This window comes from Leucoraja erinacea, chromosome 30, assembly GCF_028641065.1.
Source record: "Leucoraja erinacea ecotype New England chromosome 30, Leri_hhj_1, whole genome shotgun sequence".
NCBI classification, from domain to species: Eukaryota; Metazoa; Chordata; class Chondrichthyes; order Rajiformes; family Rajidae; genus Leucoraja; species Leucoraja erinaceus.
This window is the reverse complement of record NC_073406.1, coordinates 3,059,145-3,076,260: the sequence shown is the minus strand read 5'-3', so window position 1 is coordinate 3,076,260 and position 17,116 is coordinate 3,059,145. Positions and strand designations below refer to the sequence as shown.

Here is a 17,116-nt window from a genome sequence, read left to right as displayed (position 1 = left end):
TGCCCGGCGTTGACTACTTTTCCCCGTCTCTCTCACAGACGCTGCAACATTCCGTGCAGGGTGCCGGGAAGGGGCAAGGATTCGTATTTCGGGGAGATAAAGAGGGATCACCACTGACCTGTCTCTCCGCCAGGATACGGGAAATTATCACCAAAAACTTCATGGAGGAGCAGGCTTCAGGTAAGACAATAGACAATGGGTGCAGGAGTAGAGGCCATTCGGCCCTTCGAGCCAGCACCGCCATTCAATGTGATCATGGCTGATCATCCCCAATCACTACCCCGTTCCTGCCTTCTCCCCATATCCCCTGACTCCACTATCTTTAAGAGCCCAATCTAGCTCTCTCTTGAAAGCATCCAGAGAACCTGCATCCACCGCCCTCTGAGGCAGAGAATTCCACAGACTCACCATCGTCTGTGAGAAAAAGTGTTTCCTCGTCTCCGTTCTAAATGGCTTATTACCCCTTATTCTTAAACTGTGTGGCCCCTGGTTCTGCACACGGAGGAGGCGGGGTCAAAGATACCGTTCCAGCCGCGCGGGTATAAAGATGGAGGTTGCCCCCTTTCCCCAGCTAAATAAGCGGCACGGTGGCGCAGCGGTAGAGTCGCTGCCTTCCAGGATCACAAGTTATAGTAGAATTTGGCCATTCGGCCCATCGAGTCCACTCCCCCATTCAATCATGGCTGATCTCTGCCTCCAAATCCCATTTTCCTGCCTTCTCCCCATAACCCTTGACACCCGTTCTAATCAAGAATTTGTCCATCTCTGCCTTAAAAATATCCACTGACTTGGCCTCCACAGCCCTCTGTGGCAATGAATTCCACAGATTAACTACCCTCTGGCTAAAGAAGTTCCTCCTCGCCTCCTTTCTAAAAGAGCGCCCTAGACTCTCCCACCAGTGGAAACATCCTCTCCACATCCACTCTATCTCTGCCTTTCATTATTCTGTATAGGTTTAAATGAGGTTCCTCCCTCAACCTTCTAAACTCCAGCGAGTACAGGCCCAGTGCCGTCAAACGCTCATCATATGCTAACCCACTCATTCTTGTAAACCTCCTCTGGACCCTCTCCAGAGCCAGCACATCCTTCCCCAGATATGGGGCCCACATTTGCTCACAATACTCCAAATGCAGCCTGACCAGCGCCTGATAGAGCCCCAGCATTACAGCATCTCTGTTTGTTGTATTCCAGTCCTGTTGATTAAATGCTAGCATTGAACTACCGATTCGACTTGCAAACTAACGGGCACGCATGGTTTCTCGTTGCCTTGCAGCTGACGCGCAGGAGATGTCGTCGCTGCAGCCTCTGCAGGAGGAGAACAGCATCCTGCAGCAGGAGCTGTCCCGTGTCGAGGACCTGATGGCGCAGAGCCGCGCAGAGCGGGACGAGCTGGCCATCAAATACAACGCCATCAGTGAGCGGGTAGGTGACGCATACAGCACGGAAACAGGCCCTTCGACCCATCAAGGCTGTGCCGACCAGAGATCCCCGCACATCCACACGCCACACACACACACACACACACACACACACACACACACACACACACACACACACACACACACACACACACACACACACACACACACACACACACACACACACACACACACACACACACACACACACTGTCACGGGACTATTTTACAATTGTTCCAAGCCAATTAACCTGCAAACGTCTTTGGAGCGTGGATGGAAACCGGAGCACCCGGAGAAAACCCACACAGGTCACGGGGAGAACGTGCAAACTCCGTACAGACAGCGCCCGTAGTCGGGATCGAAACCGGGCCTCTGGTGCTGCGCCACCGTGCCGTCAAACGCCACAGTTCTCCAGAGATGCTGCCGGACCCACCGAGTTACTCCAGCACTTTGTGCCCGATAGTGTAAACTGGCATCTGTGGTTCCTTGTGTATCCATCATTACAATGACACAAGTGATGCTGAAGGCACCATGTTTGGACACCCTAGAGTCTGAAAACATGTTCCCGATGTTGGGGGAGTCCAGAACCAGGGGCCACACAGTTTAAGAATAAGGGATCGGCCATTTAGAACGGAGATGAGGAAACACTTTTTCTCACAGAGAGTTGTGAGTCTGTGAATTCTCTGTCTCAGAGGGCGGTGGAGGCAGGTTCTCTGGATGCTTTCAAGAGAGAGCTAGATAGGGCTCTTGAAGATAGCGGAGTCAGGGGATATGGGGGAGAAGGCAGGAACGGGGTACTGATTGGGGATGATCAGCCATGATCACATTGAATGGCGGTGCTGGCTCGAGGGGCCGAATGGCCTACTCCTGCACCTGTTGTCTATTGAACCATTTCCCACCACAGATGCTGCCCGGCCCGCTGAGTTCCTGCAGCACTGGTGTGATTTTTTTTTTTGCTGTAATTGGGGTTTGAGGGTAGCCGATTACCGCCACCCTGGAGCGGTTCCTGGAATCAGTACAAGCGCATTGTGGCTCCGTGAGTTGTGCGTAGTTTGCTGCCATGGATTTAGATCTCCAGTCAGGAATGTGCGTTGTTATCGGGAACAAGGCGAATGGTGGCGTCGTCAACACCTGAGCTAAGAGCGGAGAACTTGCCTGGGCTTGTCTTTCCAGTTGAGTAACCCGAGAACATGTCTGGGCAGGCCCGAGTTTGGCCCAGGTTCAAGGCTGCCTTAATGGGAGCTTAATGGGAGCGTTGGCTAGTGATACCTCCAAATTTGAGGAAGGACATTCTTGCTATTGAGGGAGTGCAGCGTAGGTTCACCAGGTTAATTCCCGGGATGGCGGGACTGTCGTATGTTGAGCCTGCACGTCTTTGGGATGTGGGAGGAAACTGTGCCACCCGGAGAAAGCCCACGCGGTCACGGGGAGAACGTGCAAACTCCGTGCAGACGGCACCCGTGGCCCGGGTCTCTGGCGCCGTGAGGCAGCAGCTCTACCGCTGCGCCGTTCCGGTGTTACTGTACGGCAGGATAACTCCACGGCCCTTTGCCGCGGCAGAGCAGACGGGAGCGGCCAAGCTGAATGTCTCCAAGCCAAACAGCGAGAGGCCGTCTCCCAAAGCCGGTTGCCGTGGTGACGGGCCTTGTAGTCGGGGCCTGGGAGACCGATGCAGCAACAGGGACAATATGTCTGAGTGGCACAAGCCCTCCCAGGGCAACAGATGCCTCATCCAGAGACCGGGCCTTTCATCTGACCCCTGGCTGCGGGTGAATAGGAGGCTTAAGTGGGCAGGTGATTGGGTTCTTTAGGACTGACGTGAGGAATTCCATCCCAGGCGTTGCTATGGCAACCTCGGCCTATGGTGGGAAAGATAAAGAGAGATTGTTTTGGTCGGCAGATGCTCATCAGCAGATGAAGGGGGGGGAGGGGGCGATGAGTCACTGTTTGGGGGGGCAGTGTGTGTGTGTGTGTGTGTGCGCACAAAGGGCGTTGTGTGGGGTGATATTCCCGCTATGTGCTGGCATTCTCGGGCGGAGGGCGGCATGTTAGCGCAGCGGTCAAGCTGCTGAACCGAGACAAGCTTGTTGTCGAGCCCCACGCAGGTTTAATGACAATCTGACGGAAATATTATTGTTTTCTTAACGGAACGATACATTGGGGTCCCAAAGAAACGACCACACGATAGGTGGCACGGTGGCACAGCGGCAGAGTCGCTGCCTCACAGCGCCAGAGTCCCGGGTTCGATCCTGACTATGGGTGCTGCCTGTACGTTCTCCCCGTGACCTGCGTGGGTTTTCTCCGGGTGCTCCGGTTTCCTCCCACACTCCGAAGACGTTCAGGTTTTAGACAATAGCAGGCCATTCGGCCCTTCGAGCCAGCACCGCAATTCAATGTGATCATGGCTGATCATCCCCAATCAGTACCCCGTTCCTGCCTTCTCCCCATATCCCCTGACTCCGTTATTTTTAAGAGCCCTATCTAGCTCTTGCTTGAAAGCATCCAGAGAACCGGCCTCCACCTGAGGCAGAGAATTCTACAGACTCACCACTCACTGTGAGAAAAAGTTTCCTCGTCTCCGTTCTAAATGGCTTACTCCTTATTCTTTGTAGGTTAATTGGCTTCTGTAATTTGTCCCTAGTGTGTGCGGGGTGATCTCTAAACCAAACCACATTGCCAGTGTGTCTGTATGTGTTTATTGACAACAGAGCAATGAATTGGCCCATATTGGGGATTAAGTGCCCATATGGGAGATGTGAATGGATAGCAGGAGGGAGGCCAGGATGTGACATAGTACCAGCGATACAGATGAGGAGAGGATGCTCCTCAAACTGCAGAGCATCCTGGACAATACAGCTCCTCACCCCCTCCGTGACACACACTGGTCAACCCGAGGAGCACCTTCAGCAACAGACTGGTTCCACCAAGATGCAGCACAGAACGCCACAGGAGATCCTTCTTCCCTGTGGCTATCAACTCCTCCCCCTTCTGTCGTGGGGTAGACTGAGACTGACACCCCCACCCCCCCCCCCCCCCTCCCCAATCCTTGCACCCCCCCCCCCAATCCTTTCCACTCGTCACTTTAATTTCATGTTTCATGTATTTTGTTTTTTTTTGACTGTTGGCAGATCAATTTCCCCTCCTGGGATGAATAAATTTCTATCGTATCGCAGGGTGGAAACAGGCCCTTCGGCCCACCGAGCCCATGCCGGCCACCGTTCATACTAGATCCATATTATCCCACTTTCTCATCCACTCCTTACAAACTAGGGGGCAATTCACATGGGACCAATTCCGCGGGAGGAAACCGGAGCACCAGGAGAAAACCCATGGGAGAACGTGCAAACTCCTCACAGATAGCAGCCTAGGTTGGGATCGAATCCGGGTCTCTGGCGCTGTGATGCAGCGGAATTCCCAGCTGCACTAATGTGTTACCTTTCGATTAATAATCAATCCTTGACTATATATATATATATATATATATATATAATTTTTAAAAATCTAACGTTATATTCCCATTGAAACTTGGCTAGGAAAGTGTTTTATTTCTTCAGTAAACAATCCCTGGCGAACGCCTCTATTTTCAGGAGGTGATTTATGTTTGAGTCCGTCGCTGGTCGCCCATGATTATTCCATCTGCGCGCCATTTGCTGTGTGTGTGTGTGTGTGCTCCCTCTGGTCTGAGATCCGCAAGCTGCCAGCTTGTAATGTCATATAGACTCTCCATAACAGCGGCACAAACCATCTCCAGCTGACAAACTGTAGGAGCCAGAGGATTAATAACCGATCCCAACTTGTCGTGCCCTTGCAAGTTTCATGAAAATCTGAAGATTTAATTAAAAAATTCTTCGTGGAATAATACGTTGGGGTCTCCGCAAGATGGCCGACACGGTGGCGCATTGATTTAGCCGCTGCCTCCTCGGCCCACCGTGTCAGCGCCGACCAGCGATCACCCCGTACATTAGCTCAATCCTACACAACAGGGACACCTATTAACCCACAAACCTGCACGTCTTCGGAGTGTGGGAGGAAACCGGAGCACCCGGATAAAACCCACGCCGGTCACGGGGAGAACAGCGCCAGGGACTCGGGTTCGATCCCGACCTCGGGCGCTGTCTGTGCGGAGTTTGCACGTTCTCCCTGTGTCATCGTGGGTTTTCTCCTGGTGCTCCGGTTTCCTGCCACATAGCAGAGACGCGCGGGATCGCAGGTTAATCGACCCTCTGTAAATTGCTCCCTCGTGTGTGTAGGATGTGAAAGTGGGAACATAGAACTAGTGTGAACGGGTGATCGATGGTCTGTGTGGACAGAATCCAGCTCATTATGCATCTACCCGATCTATTCCCCTCATGACCTTGTACGCCTGTCACGTGTGCCGAGGTACAGCGCAGATCTTTACCGTGCGTGCGTGTGTTGTGTGTGTGTGTGTAGCTGGAGCAGTCCCTGCGGTTGGAGACGGGAGAGCGGGAGCGTGAGAGCCTGGAGAACAAGAGCCTGGCGCAGCAGAACATCGAGCTGAGGCGGCGACTGGAGGAGGAGCAGACGTCGTACAAACGCAAACTCCATGCCTACCAGGAGGGGCAGCAGCGGCAAGCTCAGCTGGTGCAGAAGCTGCAGTCCAAGGTGACGGCCACACACACACACACGTACATACACACGCACACATACGCACACACGCAGACACACACACACACACATGTACACACACACACATACACACACACACACATACAGACACGCACACACACACACGCACACAGGCACACACACGCACACACACACACACACAGGTACACACACACGTACATACAGGCACACGCACACAGACACACGCACACACACACAGACACACATGTACACACACGCACGCACACACACACACAGGCACACTCACACACACAGACACACACGCACACACACACACGCACACACACGCACACGCAGGCACACGCACGCACACACACACGCACACACACGCACACGCACACACACGCACACAGACACACACACAGACACACACGCAGGCACACACGCACACACACACACACGCACACACACAGGCACACACGCACATACATACAGGCACATATGCGTACGTACACACACAGGCGTGCACGCACACATGAGCTCGCACACCCACATACGCACGCACACAGGTACATACACACGCACATACATACACACGCACACATGCGCACGTACACACAGGCATGCACGCACACATGAGCTCATGCACACGCATGCACACGCACACATCTGCACACACACATTCACACGCACACACACGCTTGCACATGCACGCACACATACACAAGCACGCACACACACACACATACACACACACGCACATACGCACACACACAATCTGTACTGCATTCTGGCTGGCTAATTGTCTGCATCCATTCAGAGTCATAGAGTCCCTCACTGTAGACGCAGACCCTACTCTGTCTCTCTGACCACCTCCATCCATTTAGCGTAACTTCAGGCATTCCCTCTCTCTCCATCCCTCCCCCACCCAAGTCACACTAATCAAGTCAAGTCAACTTCATTTGTCACATGTGCACACAAGATGTGCAGTGAAATGAAAGTGGCAATGCCTGCGGGATTGTGCAACACAACACACACAACAACAGAACACAACCAGTATTTACTTTTTTTTTAAGGCACAACAGTAAATTATTCCCTGGTGAGAGTAGCGTTTACGTTCCTGACGGCCTGTGGGGAGAAACTCCGTCTCATCCTCTATGTTTCCGCACCGTGACAGCGGAGGCGTTTGCCTGACCGTAGCAGCTGGAACTGGAACAGTCCGTTGCTGGGGGGGTAGGGGTCCCCCATAATGTTGCTGGCTCTGGATCTGCACCTCCTGGTGTATAGGTCCTGCAGGGGGGTGAGTGTAGTTCCCATGGTGCGTTTGGCCGAACGCACTACTCTCTGCAGGGCCTTCCTGTCCTGGGCAGAGCTGTTCCCAAACCAGATCGAGATGTTGCCGGACAGGATGCTTTCACAAGCTCTAGAGTTGAAGGTCTGAAGGATCCTCAGAGAGACTCTGAATTTCCTCAGCTGTTTGAGGTGGTAAAGGCGCTGCCTTGCCTTATTCACCAGTGTGTTGTCCATGTCAGATCCTCTGTGATGTGGACTCCCCAGTATTTAAAGCAGCTCACCCTGTCCACAGTAGCCCCCGTTTATCCCCAGTGGCGTGTACGACCTCGCTAGCTTCTCGGAGCGAGATTAACTCCGGGATGCGAATAGGGCGAGGGGTCGGGAGGGGCTGCCTCGCGTGGCGGGATCGTGCGTCCGTGACCCTCTGCTCTCTCCGCCAGGTCGTCCAGTACAAGAGGAAGTGCGGCGAGGTGGAGCAGCAACTGCTGGAGAAAGCTACTGAGCTGGAACACCATCGACTGGAGGTAGGTGGGAGCGCGGGGGGGGGAGGGCAACGTCTGAGCCAGCACACCCTCGCCTAAACATCCGACCTGTCGCCCCCGCCCCCCCTCAACGGCATCGCTCCCACCTCACTGCGCAACAAGCATGGCCCTGTGCATAACCTCCGGGAACAGAATGAGGCCATTCGGCCCATCAAGTCTTCTCAAAATATCAACTGTTCAATGGTTTCTATATTGTCACCTGTATCAGGTGCAGTGGGATCCCTTTTTTCACACAGCTCAGCAAGACTCTCTGTACATAGCAACATCCCCCTGATAGACAAAAATGCTGGAGAGAAACTCAGCGGGTGAGGCAGCATCTACGGAGCGAAGGGTCTCGACTTATTCCTTCAAAGAAGGGTCTCGACCCGAAACGTCACCTAAATCCTTCGCTCCATAGACGCTGCCTCACCCGCTGAGTTTCTCCGAATGGCCTACTCCTGTGTTTATTGTCTATTGTGCCTTGACCCTCGATGCCCGTACTAATCGGCTTGTCCCTGCAGTCGCCACGGTAACGGGCTTTCCCCCTCGGGTTTCGGGAATAACGGAATGTTTCCCTTTGCCGTGTTCCCAGAGCCAGCTGGACATGACGGACATGGGGATGCAACGCGGTGAGGAGGAGCAGAGCACGGAGCTGGAGAACATCCTGATCCGTCTGGAGGAGGAGCAGCAGAGGTAGGTGGGGAACCTGGGTCACCCCCCGACCCATCATGAGAAGAACTTTTTTCACACAGAGAGTGGTGAATCTCTGGAACTCTCTGCCGCAGAGGGTAGTTGAGGCCACAGTTCACTGGCTATATTTAAGAGGGAGTTAGATGTGGCCCTTGTGGCTAAGGGGATCAGGGGGTATGGAGAGAAGGCAGGTACGGGATACTGAGTTGGATGATCAGCATGATCATATTGAATGGCGGTGCAGGCTCGAAGGGCCGAATGGCCTACTCCTGCACCTAATTTCTATGTTTCTATGTTTCTATCTCCACCACCCGCCCGCCGCAGGCAGGGTCACGGACCAGAGAGACACAAAAACGCTGGAGTAACCCTGCGGCTCAGGCAACATCTCTGGGGGGGGGAAGGAATGGGTGACGTTCCGGCTCAACACCCTTCATCAGAATCTGTGGGTTCCTCTCCCACACAAGGCAGTGGAGGCCGACTCACTGGATGTTTTCAAGAGAGAGTTTGATATACTGCAGCTCTTAGGGCTAACGGAACGGGGTACTGATTGTGGGCGGTAGACAAAAGCGCTGGAGAAACTCAGCGGGTGCAGCAGCATCTATGTGGAGCGAAGGAAATCGGCAACGTTTGCCTATTTCCTTCGCTCCATGCAAAGAGTTGAACAATCTCCACTATAGGAAATAGGCAACGTTTCGGGCCGAAACCCAAAGGAAATGGGTAACGTTTCGGGCCGAAACCCAAAGGAAATAGGTAACGTTTCGGGCCGAAACCCAAAGGAAATAGGTAACGTTTCGGGCCGAAACCCGGAAGGGTTTCGGCCCGAAACGTTGCCTATTTCCTTCCCGAAACGTTGCCTATTTCCTTCGCTCCACATAGATGCTGCAGCACCCGCTGGGTTTCTCCAACGCTTTTGTCTACCTTCGATTTTCCAGCATCTGCAGTTCCTTCTTAAACACTGATTGTGGATGTTCAGGCATGATCGTATTGAATGGCGGTGCTGGCCAATGGCGGAAGGGCCGAATGGCCTACTCCTGCACCTATTTCTACGTTCCTATTGAGTCTAATGAGGGGGGGGGTAGAGGGGGGTGTGGGAGTGGGGGGGGGGGGGGGGGAGTGTGGGCACCCGTGTCGTGCCTGCCTGCTGTGACGCGCCCGCGGGCCGGCTGTGGTTACAGGAGCGCCAGTCTGGCGCAGGTGAACTCGATGCTGCGGGAACAGCTGGACCAGGCGGGCAGCGCCAACCTGGCGCTGAGCGAGGACCTGCGCAAACTCACCGCCGACTGGAGTCGCGCCCGCGAGGAGCTGGAGCAGAAGGAGGTGGAGTGGAGGCACGAGGAGGAGGTACGTCACCCGCGGTGCTCCACCTTCCCCCCCCCCCGCTCCACCCCCCCACCACCACGCTCCCCCCCCCCCCCCCCCCCCCCCCTCGATCTAACATCACCTACATCCTCCTGCGCTCCAAGGAATAGAGTCCCAGCCTATCCAACCTCTCCCTGTTGCTCAGGCCCCTCTAGAGCCCGGATCACATCTATACATCTATGCTCAGCCCACACGACCTGTTCATTTGTGCTGCCTCAGACGGAGCGGATGTGGAGAGGGTCTATCCACTAGTGGGAGAGTCTAGAACCAGAGGGCACAGCCTCAAAATAAAAGGACGTTCCTTTGGAAAGTAGATGAGGAGGAATGTCCTGGGTGGTGAATCTGTGGAATTCTTTGCCACAGACGGCTGTGGAGACCAAGTCAGTGGATATTTTTAAGGCAGAGATTTAAGACAGATTCTTGATTAGTGCGGGTGTCGGGTTATGGGGAGAAGGCAGGAGAATGGGGTTAGGAGGGAGAGATAGATCAGCTGGAATCGACTTGAAGGACCGAATGACCTAATTCTTCTCCTATCACTTATGAACATGAATTTGCAAGTCCATTAGCGATAGGAGTAGAGTTAGGCCATTCGGCCCATCAAGTCTACTCCGCTGTTCCATCATGGCTGATCTATCTCTCCCTCCAAACCCCATTCTCCTGCCTTCTCCCCATAGCCTCTGAGCTGACCCTGGATTGCTAAGCGGGGCGTGACTGTTTTACTGATTCGGCAGGAAGGAGCTGCAGGTGCTGGTTTAAACCAAAGATAGACACAAAATGCTGGAGTAACTCAGCAGGACAGGCAGCATCTCTGGAGAGAAGGAATGGATCTCGACCCCGTCACCCATTCCTGCTCTCCATAGATGCTGCCCGTCTCGCTGAGTTACCCCAGCATCGAGCGCCTGTCTCTGTTTCACTGATCGCTGCGTCTGTTGCCCGTAGTCCTTCAACATGTACTTCAGTAACGAGCATAACCGCCTGCTGACTCTCTGGAGACAAGTTGTCGGCTTCCGGCGGCACTTCAGCGAGATAAAGTCGGCCAGTGAACGGTGAGACACCCGGGGTGGAGTGGAGTATGGGGTGGGGGGTGTTTGGGGAGGGGTGAGGTGTGTGTGGGGTGGGGTTTGTGGGGTGTGGGGTATGGGGGGGGGTTTGTATGGGGTGGAGTGGGGGGATGGGGGTGGGGTGGAGTGAGGTGTGGGGTGGGTGTGTGGTGGGGGTGTGTTGGGGGTGTGTGTGGGGTGGGGGGTGGATGTGTGGGGGGTGCTTTTGTGTGCTTGGGGTGCGTTTGTGTGGGGTTCGTGGGCTGTGTTTCTGGTGTGGCTGTGGGTGTGTGGGTGTGGGTGTGTGTGGGGGTGTGTGGGGGGGGCTGTGTGTGGTGGGGATGTGTGTGTGTGTGTGGGGTGGGGGGGGGTGTAGTGGGGGGGGGGGGGGGCTGTAGGGGTGGGGGGGGGGTGTGGGGGTGTGTGTGTGTGTGGGGGGGGGGGGTGTATGGGGGTGGGACCCTGCCCCTGTACCTGACCCGTGTGTGTGTGTGCGTGTTGCAGGGACCTGTCGGAGTTGAGGAATGACCTGGCCCGATCCTCACGGACCATCCACGCCTCGTGCCTCAACCTGAGCGGGCACCTGCGGCTGGCAGATGGCAGCGCCACCGTGCAGCTGGAGCAGCGGGCAGCACAGCTGGCACAGCTGGAGGAACAGCTGCGTGACAAGGTGCGGCAGATGATGCAGCTGCAGAGCAAGTACGACCTGGAGCGGGCAGAGCAGAGCTGCAGGTACGTGTGTGTGTTACACGTGTGTCTACGCGAGTGTATGTGTGTGTGTGTACACGTGTGTGTACATGTGTGTGTGCACATTTGTGTACATGTGTGTGTATGTATGTGTACATGTGTATGTGTACGTGTGTGTGTGTGTACGTGTGTGTATGTGTACATGTGTATGTGTACGTGTGTGTGTACATGTGTATGTGTACGTGTATGTGTACATGTGTATGCGTACGTGTGTATGTGTATGTGTACGTATGTGTACTGTGTGTGTACATGTGTGTGTGTGTGTGTGCACGTGTGTGGACACTACCATATTCATAAATTCATAAGTGATAAGAGCAGAATGAGGCCAATCGGCCCATCAAGGCTACTCCACCATTCAATCATGGCTGATCTGTTTCAGATGGGCTGAATGGCCTAATTCTGCTCCTATATCTTATGGTGTCCCCCATATATTCCAGATCAGTTGGGCTTGGATAGACACAATGTGCTGGAGTAACTCAGCGGGTCAGGCAGCATCGGTGTAGAAAAGGTTTCGGGTCGAGTCATTTCTTCAGACTGAAGGATGGTCTCCACCTAAAACATCACCCATTCCTTCTCTCCAGAGATGCTGCCGGTCCCGTTGAGTTACTCCAGCATTTTGTGTCTATCTTCGGTGTAAACCAGCATCTGCAGTTCCTTCCTGCACTTTTCACTGTACCTCGGTGCACATGACAATAAACTAAAAGGGAAGATAGGCGCAAAAAAAGCTGGAGTAACTCAGCGGGACAGGCAGCGTCTGTGGAGAGAAGGAATGGGTGACGTTTCGGGACGAGACCCTTTACTGTGCTAAACTAAAACTCCAGCTTTTTGTGTCTATCTAGATTCTAGAACAGGATAGAATTCTACTGAAAGATCTTGGTCTGAAACGTTGCAGCAATTTGCAGCATTTTTTCGTTTTGTGTAAAATATTCCAGCACCTGCCGTTTATTTTGCTATTGAACTGGATGAGAGAAGTTTCAATTCATCCTATTGAAACTGCAGTTGTGATGTCTGCCAGCAGGTGGCACCTCAGGCCAGTGCTGGGCTGATCAGCTTCTTTGTCTCATACCCCCGTCCCACTGTACGAGTTCATTCCAAGAGCTAATTCTCCCGAGTTTGCCCTGATTCGAACTCGGAGATTTACGGTAATGGCCGCTCGTCGGTGCTCTGGGCTCTCGTGGACATTTTTCAACATGTCGAAAAATCTTCACAAGTCTTCCCGTGCTTACCTGCCGTTAGCGAGTCTTCCCGAGTGCCTGCCGTTAGCGTTACGATCCGCTAAGAGACGTCCCCGAGCTCCGACGTACCCGCTACGTTCATTCTCCGTGCTTACCACGAGTTTGATTTTTTTTTTTAAACTCGGGAGAGCTCTTGGAATGAACTCGTACAGTGGGACAGGGCTTTATGATGGAGATGGGTGGTTCCTTGATCAGGACGGGTGTCGGGGGAATGCACGAGAATGGGGTTGCGAGGGAAAGATAGATCAGCCATGATTGAATGGCGGAGTAGACTCAATCTGTAGGAAGGAACTGCAGAGGGTCTCGACTGGAAACGCCACCCATTCCCTCTCTCCAGAGACGCTGCCTGTCCCGCTGAGTCACTCCAGCATTTTGTATCTATTGGCGGAGTAGACTCGATGAGCTGACAGGCCTCATTCTGCTCCGATCAGTTTTGAGTTTCAGTTTAGTTTATTGTGACGTGTTCCGGGGTACAGTGAAAAACTTTTTGACAATAGACAATAGACAAAAGTTGCAGGAGGAGGCCATTCGGCCCTTCGAGCCAATGCCATGGCTGATCATCCCCAATCAGTACCCCGTTCCTGCCTTCTCCCCATATCCCCTGACTCCGCTATTTTTAAGAGCCCTATCTAGCTCTCTCTTGAAAGCATCCAGAGAACTGGCCTCCACCGTCCTCTGAGGCAGAGAACCAGTCAGCGGAAAGACAATACATGATTACAATCGAGCCATCCACAATATACAGATACATGATGAAGGGAATAACGTAAATAAACTTTAATGCAAGATAACGTCCGATTAGAGATAGTCCGAGGGTCTCCAAATAAGTAGATGGGAGCTCAGTGCTGCTTCCTAATCGGAGGTTGATTGATTGATGCTGCCTGACCCGCAGAGTTCCTCCGGCCCTTTGTGTTTATTGTCACGTGTACTTGGTACAGTCAGATTCTTTGTGTGGATGGTAAGATGGTCTAACGTGTTGCGGGTTAGATTTAGGCCTAACGGAATCGAGGGATATGGGGGAAAAAGGCTGGAACAGGGTTTGATTTTGGATGATCAGCCATGATCACATTGAGTGGCGCTGCTGGCTCGAAGGGCCGAATGGTCTGCTCCTGCGCCTGTGTTTCTATGTGTGTGCCGTTTATCTTGCAGAGTGACGGAGCTGATGGTGACTGTGGATCGATTGAAGGGCCAGATCAGTGAGAGGGACAGGACCATCAGCAGCCTGAACCAGACGCTGGAGAGCCTGGTGGGTGAACCTGGGGCGAGGGGAAGGGAGGGGGTGGGTCTAGTTTCACCGTCCCTGATGTTGACAGCCCAAGGTGCCGGGGCCTGCACTAGTGCGAGTTTAGAAGGATGAGGGGTGGGGGGGGGTGGGGGGGGGACCTCATTGAAAATTACCGAATAGTGAAAGGCTTGGATGGAGTGGATGTGGAGAGGATGTTTCCACTAGTGGGAGAGTCTCTAGAGGCCGCAGCCTCAGAATTAAAGGACGTTCCTTTAGAAAGGAGATGAGGAGGAATTTCTTTAGTCAGAAGGTGGTGAATCTGTGGAATTCTTTGCCACAGACGGCTGTGGAGGCCAAGTCAGTAGATATTGTTAAGGTAGAGAGAAGGAATAGGTGACGTTTCGGGTCGAGACTCTTCTTCAGCCAGGGGTTATGGGGAGAAGACAGGAGAATGGGGTCAGGAAGGAATGATAGATCAGCCATGATTGAATGGTGGAGTAGACTGGATGGGCCGAATGGCCTAATTCTACCATCACTTATACAAAACGATAAAACTTTATTCATCCCTGGAGGGATGTTGTTCTGCCGACAGTCACAACACATGAGGTCGATCAACATCTTGAAATTAAAAGTGAAAACAAAAATGAACAGAGATGCGACTGTTGGCCGGCTACTGTGTGCAGGGCCCCTTCACCGGGACAAACGGACAAACAAACACAGTCTTATCCTAGCAATGTTACAAAATGTTGAGATTTAAAAAATCAAGTCTGCAATTTATCCCATCAGATAAAGCATAACAATAATTTTAATTTGACACCAAATTCACTTTCATATCTCAAGTATTAAAAAAGTTATGACCATTTTCATACTCGGAAATTAGCATCTTGTTCCCTATTGATTTTCAATGGGCATTACAAAAAAGCTGTGATCCTGGATAGTCAAAAGCACATTTCTTAAGGAAAGATTAACATTTTTAAATAGCCTAAGTGTCCAAAGATTATTCACAAATAATTCACAATATAACATGATTTTTATATCTAATTTACATTAATTTATAGGCCAAATGAAAGGAATTTAGTCTTCCCTTGCTGTAATAAATGCCCATTTAAATCGTTTTTCAGTGCGGACAGGTTCATGTGGAACGTGGGATACCAGGTTTAGAATGTTGACAGCGGGGCTGGGATTGTTGCCCTCAGGAGGGGCCGAGAACTGGGGGGGGGATATAAAAAAAGCCCTGGATAAAATGAGCTACTACGCTATAGAAAATAGAATAATTATAGGGTTATATACATGCCCCATTTAATGTAAAAATAAGGTACATACCTTTAATTGTTTGCTTTATAAAACCCTGGGGCTGCCAGAGCTTGCGGAATGAACGAGAAATCTTTTAAAATTTATTATATCTACTTCTTCGAGGCCTATAAAACTAATAATAGCTCTTTGGGACAGAGGGTAGTGCAGCGATTCTCCGTTAATGATTTACTAGGCTGAACATCTGCGATTGGAACAGCCTAGTAAAAATCGGGGTTTTAAACCCGCCCCCCTCCAAACAGCGCCAAAATCGCACACACGGACTGGGGCAGATTCTCAGCCACGATTCAGGTACGTTTTGTAACATACCTACTTATCCCCAAGCAGAGGATTCTAAACTAGAGTGACCCCCGAAACCCCTCCATCCCCTCCCCACGAACCGGGTGCCCATTTCCTTTGGGTTTCAGCCCCCCCCCCCCAGTTCAAGCTCATATTCATGACCTTAGATGTGGCCCACTGCCTAAGTGATCATGGGGATCCCAGTCTGGCCCAAGCAAACCACAGGCCGTTGCCAAGAAAGACATTTGCTTTAGCGGCACGGTGGCACAGCTGGTCGAGCCGCTGCCTCACAGCGCCAGTGACCCTCGGTTCAATCCTGACATTGGGTGCTGTCTTGTGCGCGGAGTTTAGCTCCTTCTCCCCGCGACCGAAGGGCTGGGGGAGTTCAGGTTGTAATTGGAGCACGTGGTGTGAGTGTGTTTGACCGGTCCCTGTGTCTGCACCAGGAGTCGAGCCGGGCTGAGGCACAAGATGCCCAGGAGGGGGCGCAGTTGGAGAGTGTGAAGGCGGAGATGGAATCCCTGCACCAGATCCTCAGTGACATTGCGCAGGTGAGACACGGTGGCGCAGCGGTAGAGTCGCTGCCTTACAGTGAATGCAGCGCCGGAGACCAGGGTTCAATCCTGACTACGGGTGCTGTCCGTACGGAGTTTGCACGTTCTCCCTGTGACCGCGTGGAGGACGTACAAACTCCGTACAGACAGCACCCGTAGCCGGGATCGAACCCGGGCCTCTGGCGCTGTGAGGCAGCGACTCTACCGCTGGGACCGCTCTACAGTTGTGGTGAAGGCTCTGGTGTTGGTAGCCACGGTAACCGGCGCGCTGCCCGCTCTCTCTCTCTCTCTCTCTCTCCTCAGGTGGTCATCTCGGACACTGATGGAGGGTGTCAGCCGGGCCCCGCCGAGCGGCCTGGAGACGTTGCTGAGACGGACAGCCCTAACCTGGGGCTGCCAGACCTGCGCTCCCCGTCTCCACGGCGACGGGCCTCTCCCCACCGCAGCCGCTCCCCTGGTCGACGCTCCTCGCCGGCCTTGACCAACTCGCTGTACGTGGCCGTGCAGGGGGCCGTGCAGAGGAGGCAGCTCCTGGTCCAGGTGAGGGGGGTCAGAGGGGAGAGGTCACACTGCTGGGGGTGAGGGGTTCACGAGGGCCAAGGGGGCAAGGCAGCAGAAGTCATGGGGACGAGGTCAAGGGGGCAAGAGGTCATGAGGCAGTGGGGTGAGAGGTCATGGGGCAAGGGGGTGAGAGGTCGCAGGGCGAGGGGGGTGAGAGATCACGAGGCAAGGGGGTGAGGTCACGGGGCAAGGGGGTGAGAGGTCACTGGGCAAAGGGGTGAGAGGTCACTGGGCAAGGGGGTGAGGGTCACGGGGTGAGAGGTCATTGGCAAGGGGGTTAGAGGTCATGAGGCAAGGG

At 53.3% G+C, this 17,116-nt stretch overlaps 1 protein-coding gene across 3 annotated transcripts in view; it reads left to right on the top strand.

The window, feature by feature from the left end:
• Nucleotides 1–17,116, top strand: part of LOC129711483 (rootletin-like) — a 68,427-nt gene that overhangs the window by 11,242 nt on the left and 40,069 nt on the right. For all 3 annotated transcript variants that reach the window (XM_055659119.1, XM_055659117.1, XM_055659116.1), the window contains exons 2-12: nucleotides 39–180; nucleotides 1,274–1,422; nucleotides 5,851–6,042; nucleotides 7,740–7,823; nucleotides 8,413–8,513; nucleotides 9,686–9,851; nucleotides 10,809–10,915; nucleotides 11,414–11,641; nucleotides 14,038–14,134; nucleotides 16,150–16,254; nucleotides 16,561–16,797. In XM_055659119.1, coding sequence (XP_055515094.1) covers nucleotides 162–180; nucleotides 1,274–1,422; nucleotides 5,851–6,042; nucleotides 7,740–7,823; nucleotides 8,413–8,513; nucleotides 9,686–9,851; nucleotides 10,809–10,915; nucleotides 11,414–11,641; nucleotides 14,038–14,134; nucleotides 16,150–16,254; nucleotides 16,561–16,797 — 1,485 coding nt within the window. In that variant the 5' untranslated portion in view covers nucleotides 39–161. The remainder of the gene's footprint in view (nucleotides 1–38; nucleotides 181–1,273; nucleotides 1,423–5,850; nucleotides 6,043–7,739; nucleotides 7,824–8,412; nucleotides 8,514–9,685; nucleotides 9,852–10,808; nucleotides 10,916–11,413; nucleotides 11,642–14,037; nucleotides 14,135–16,149; nucleotides 16,255–16,560; nucleotides 16,798–17,116) is intronic.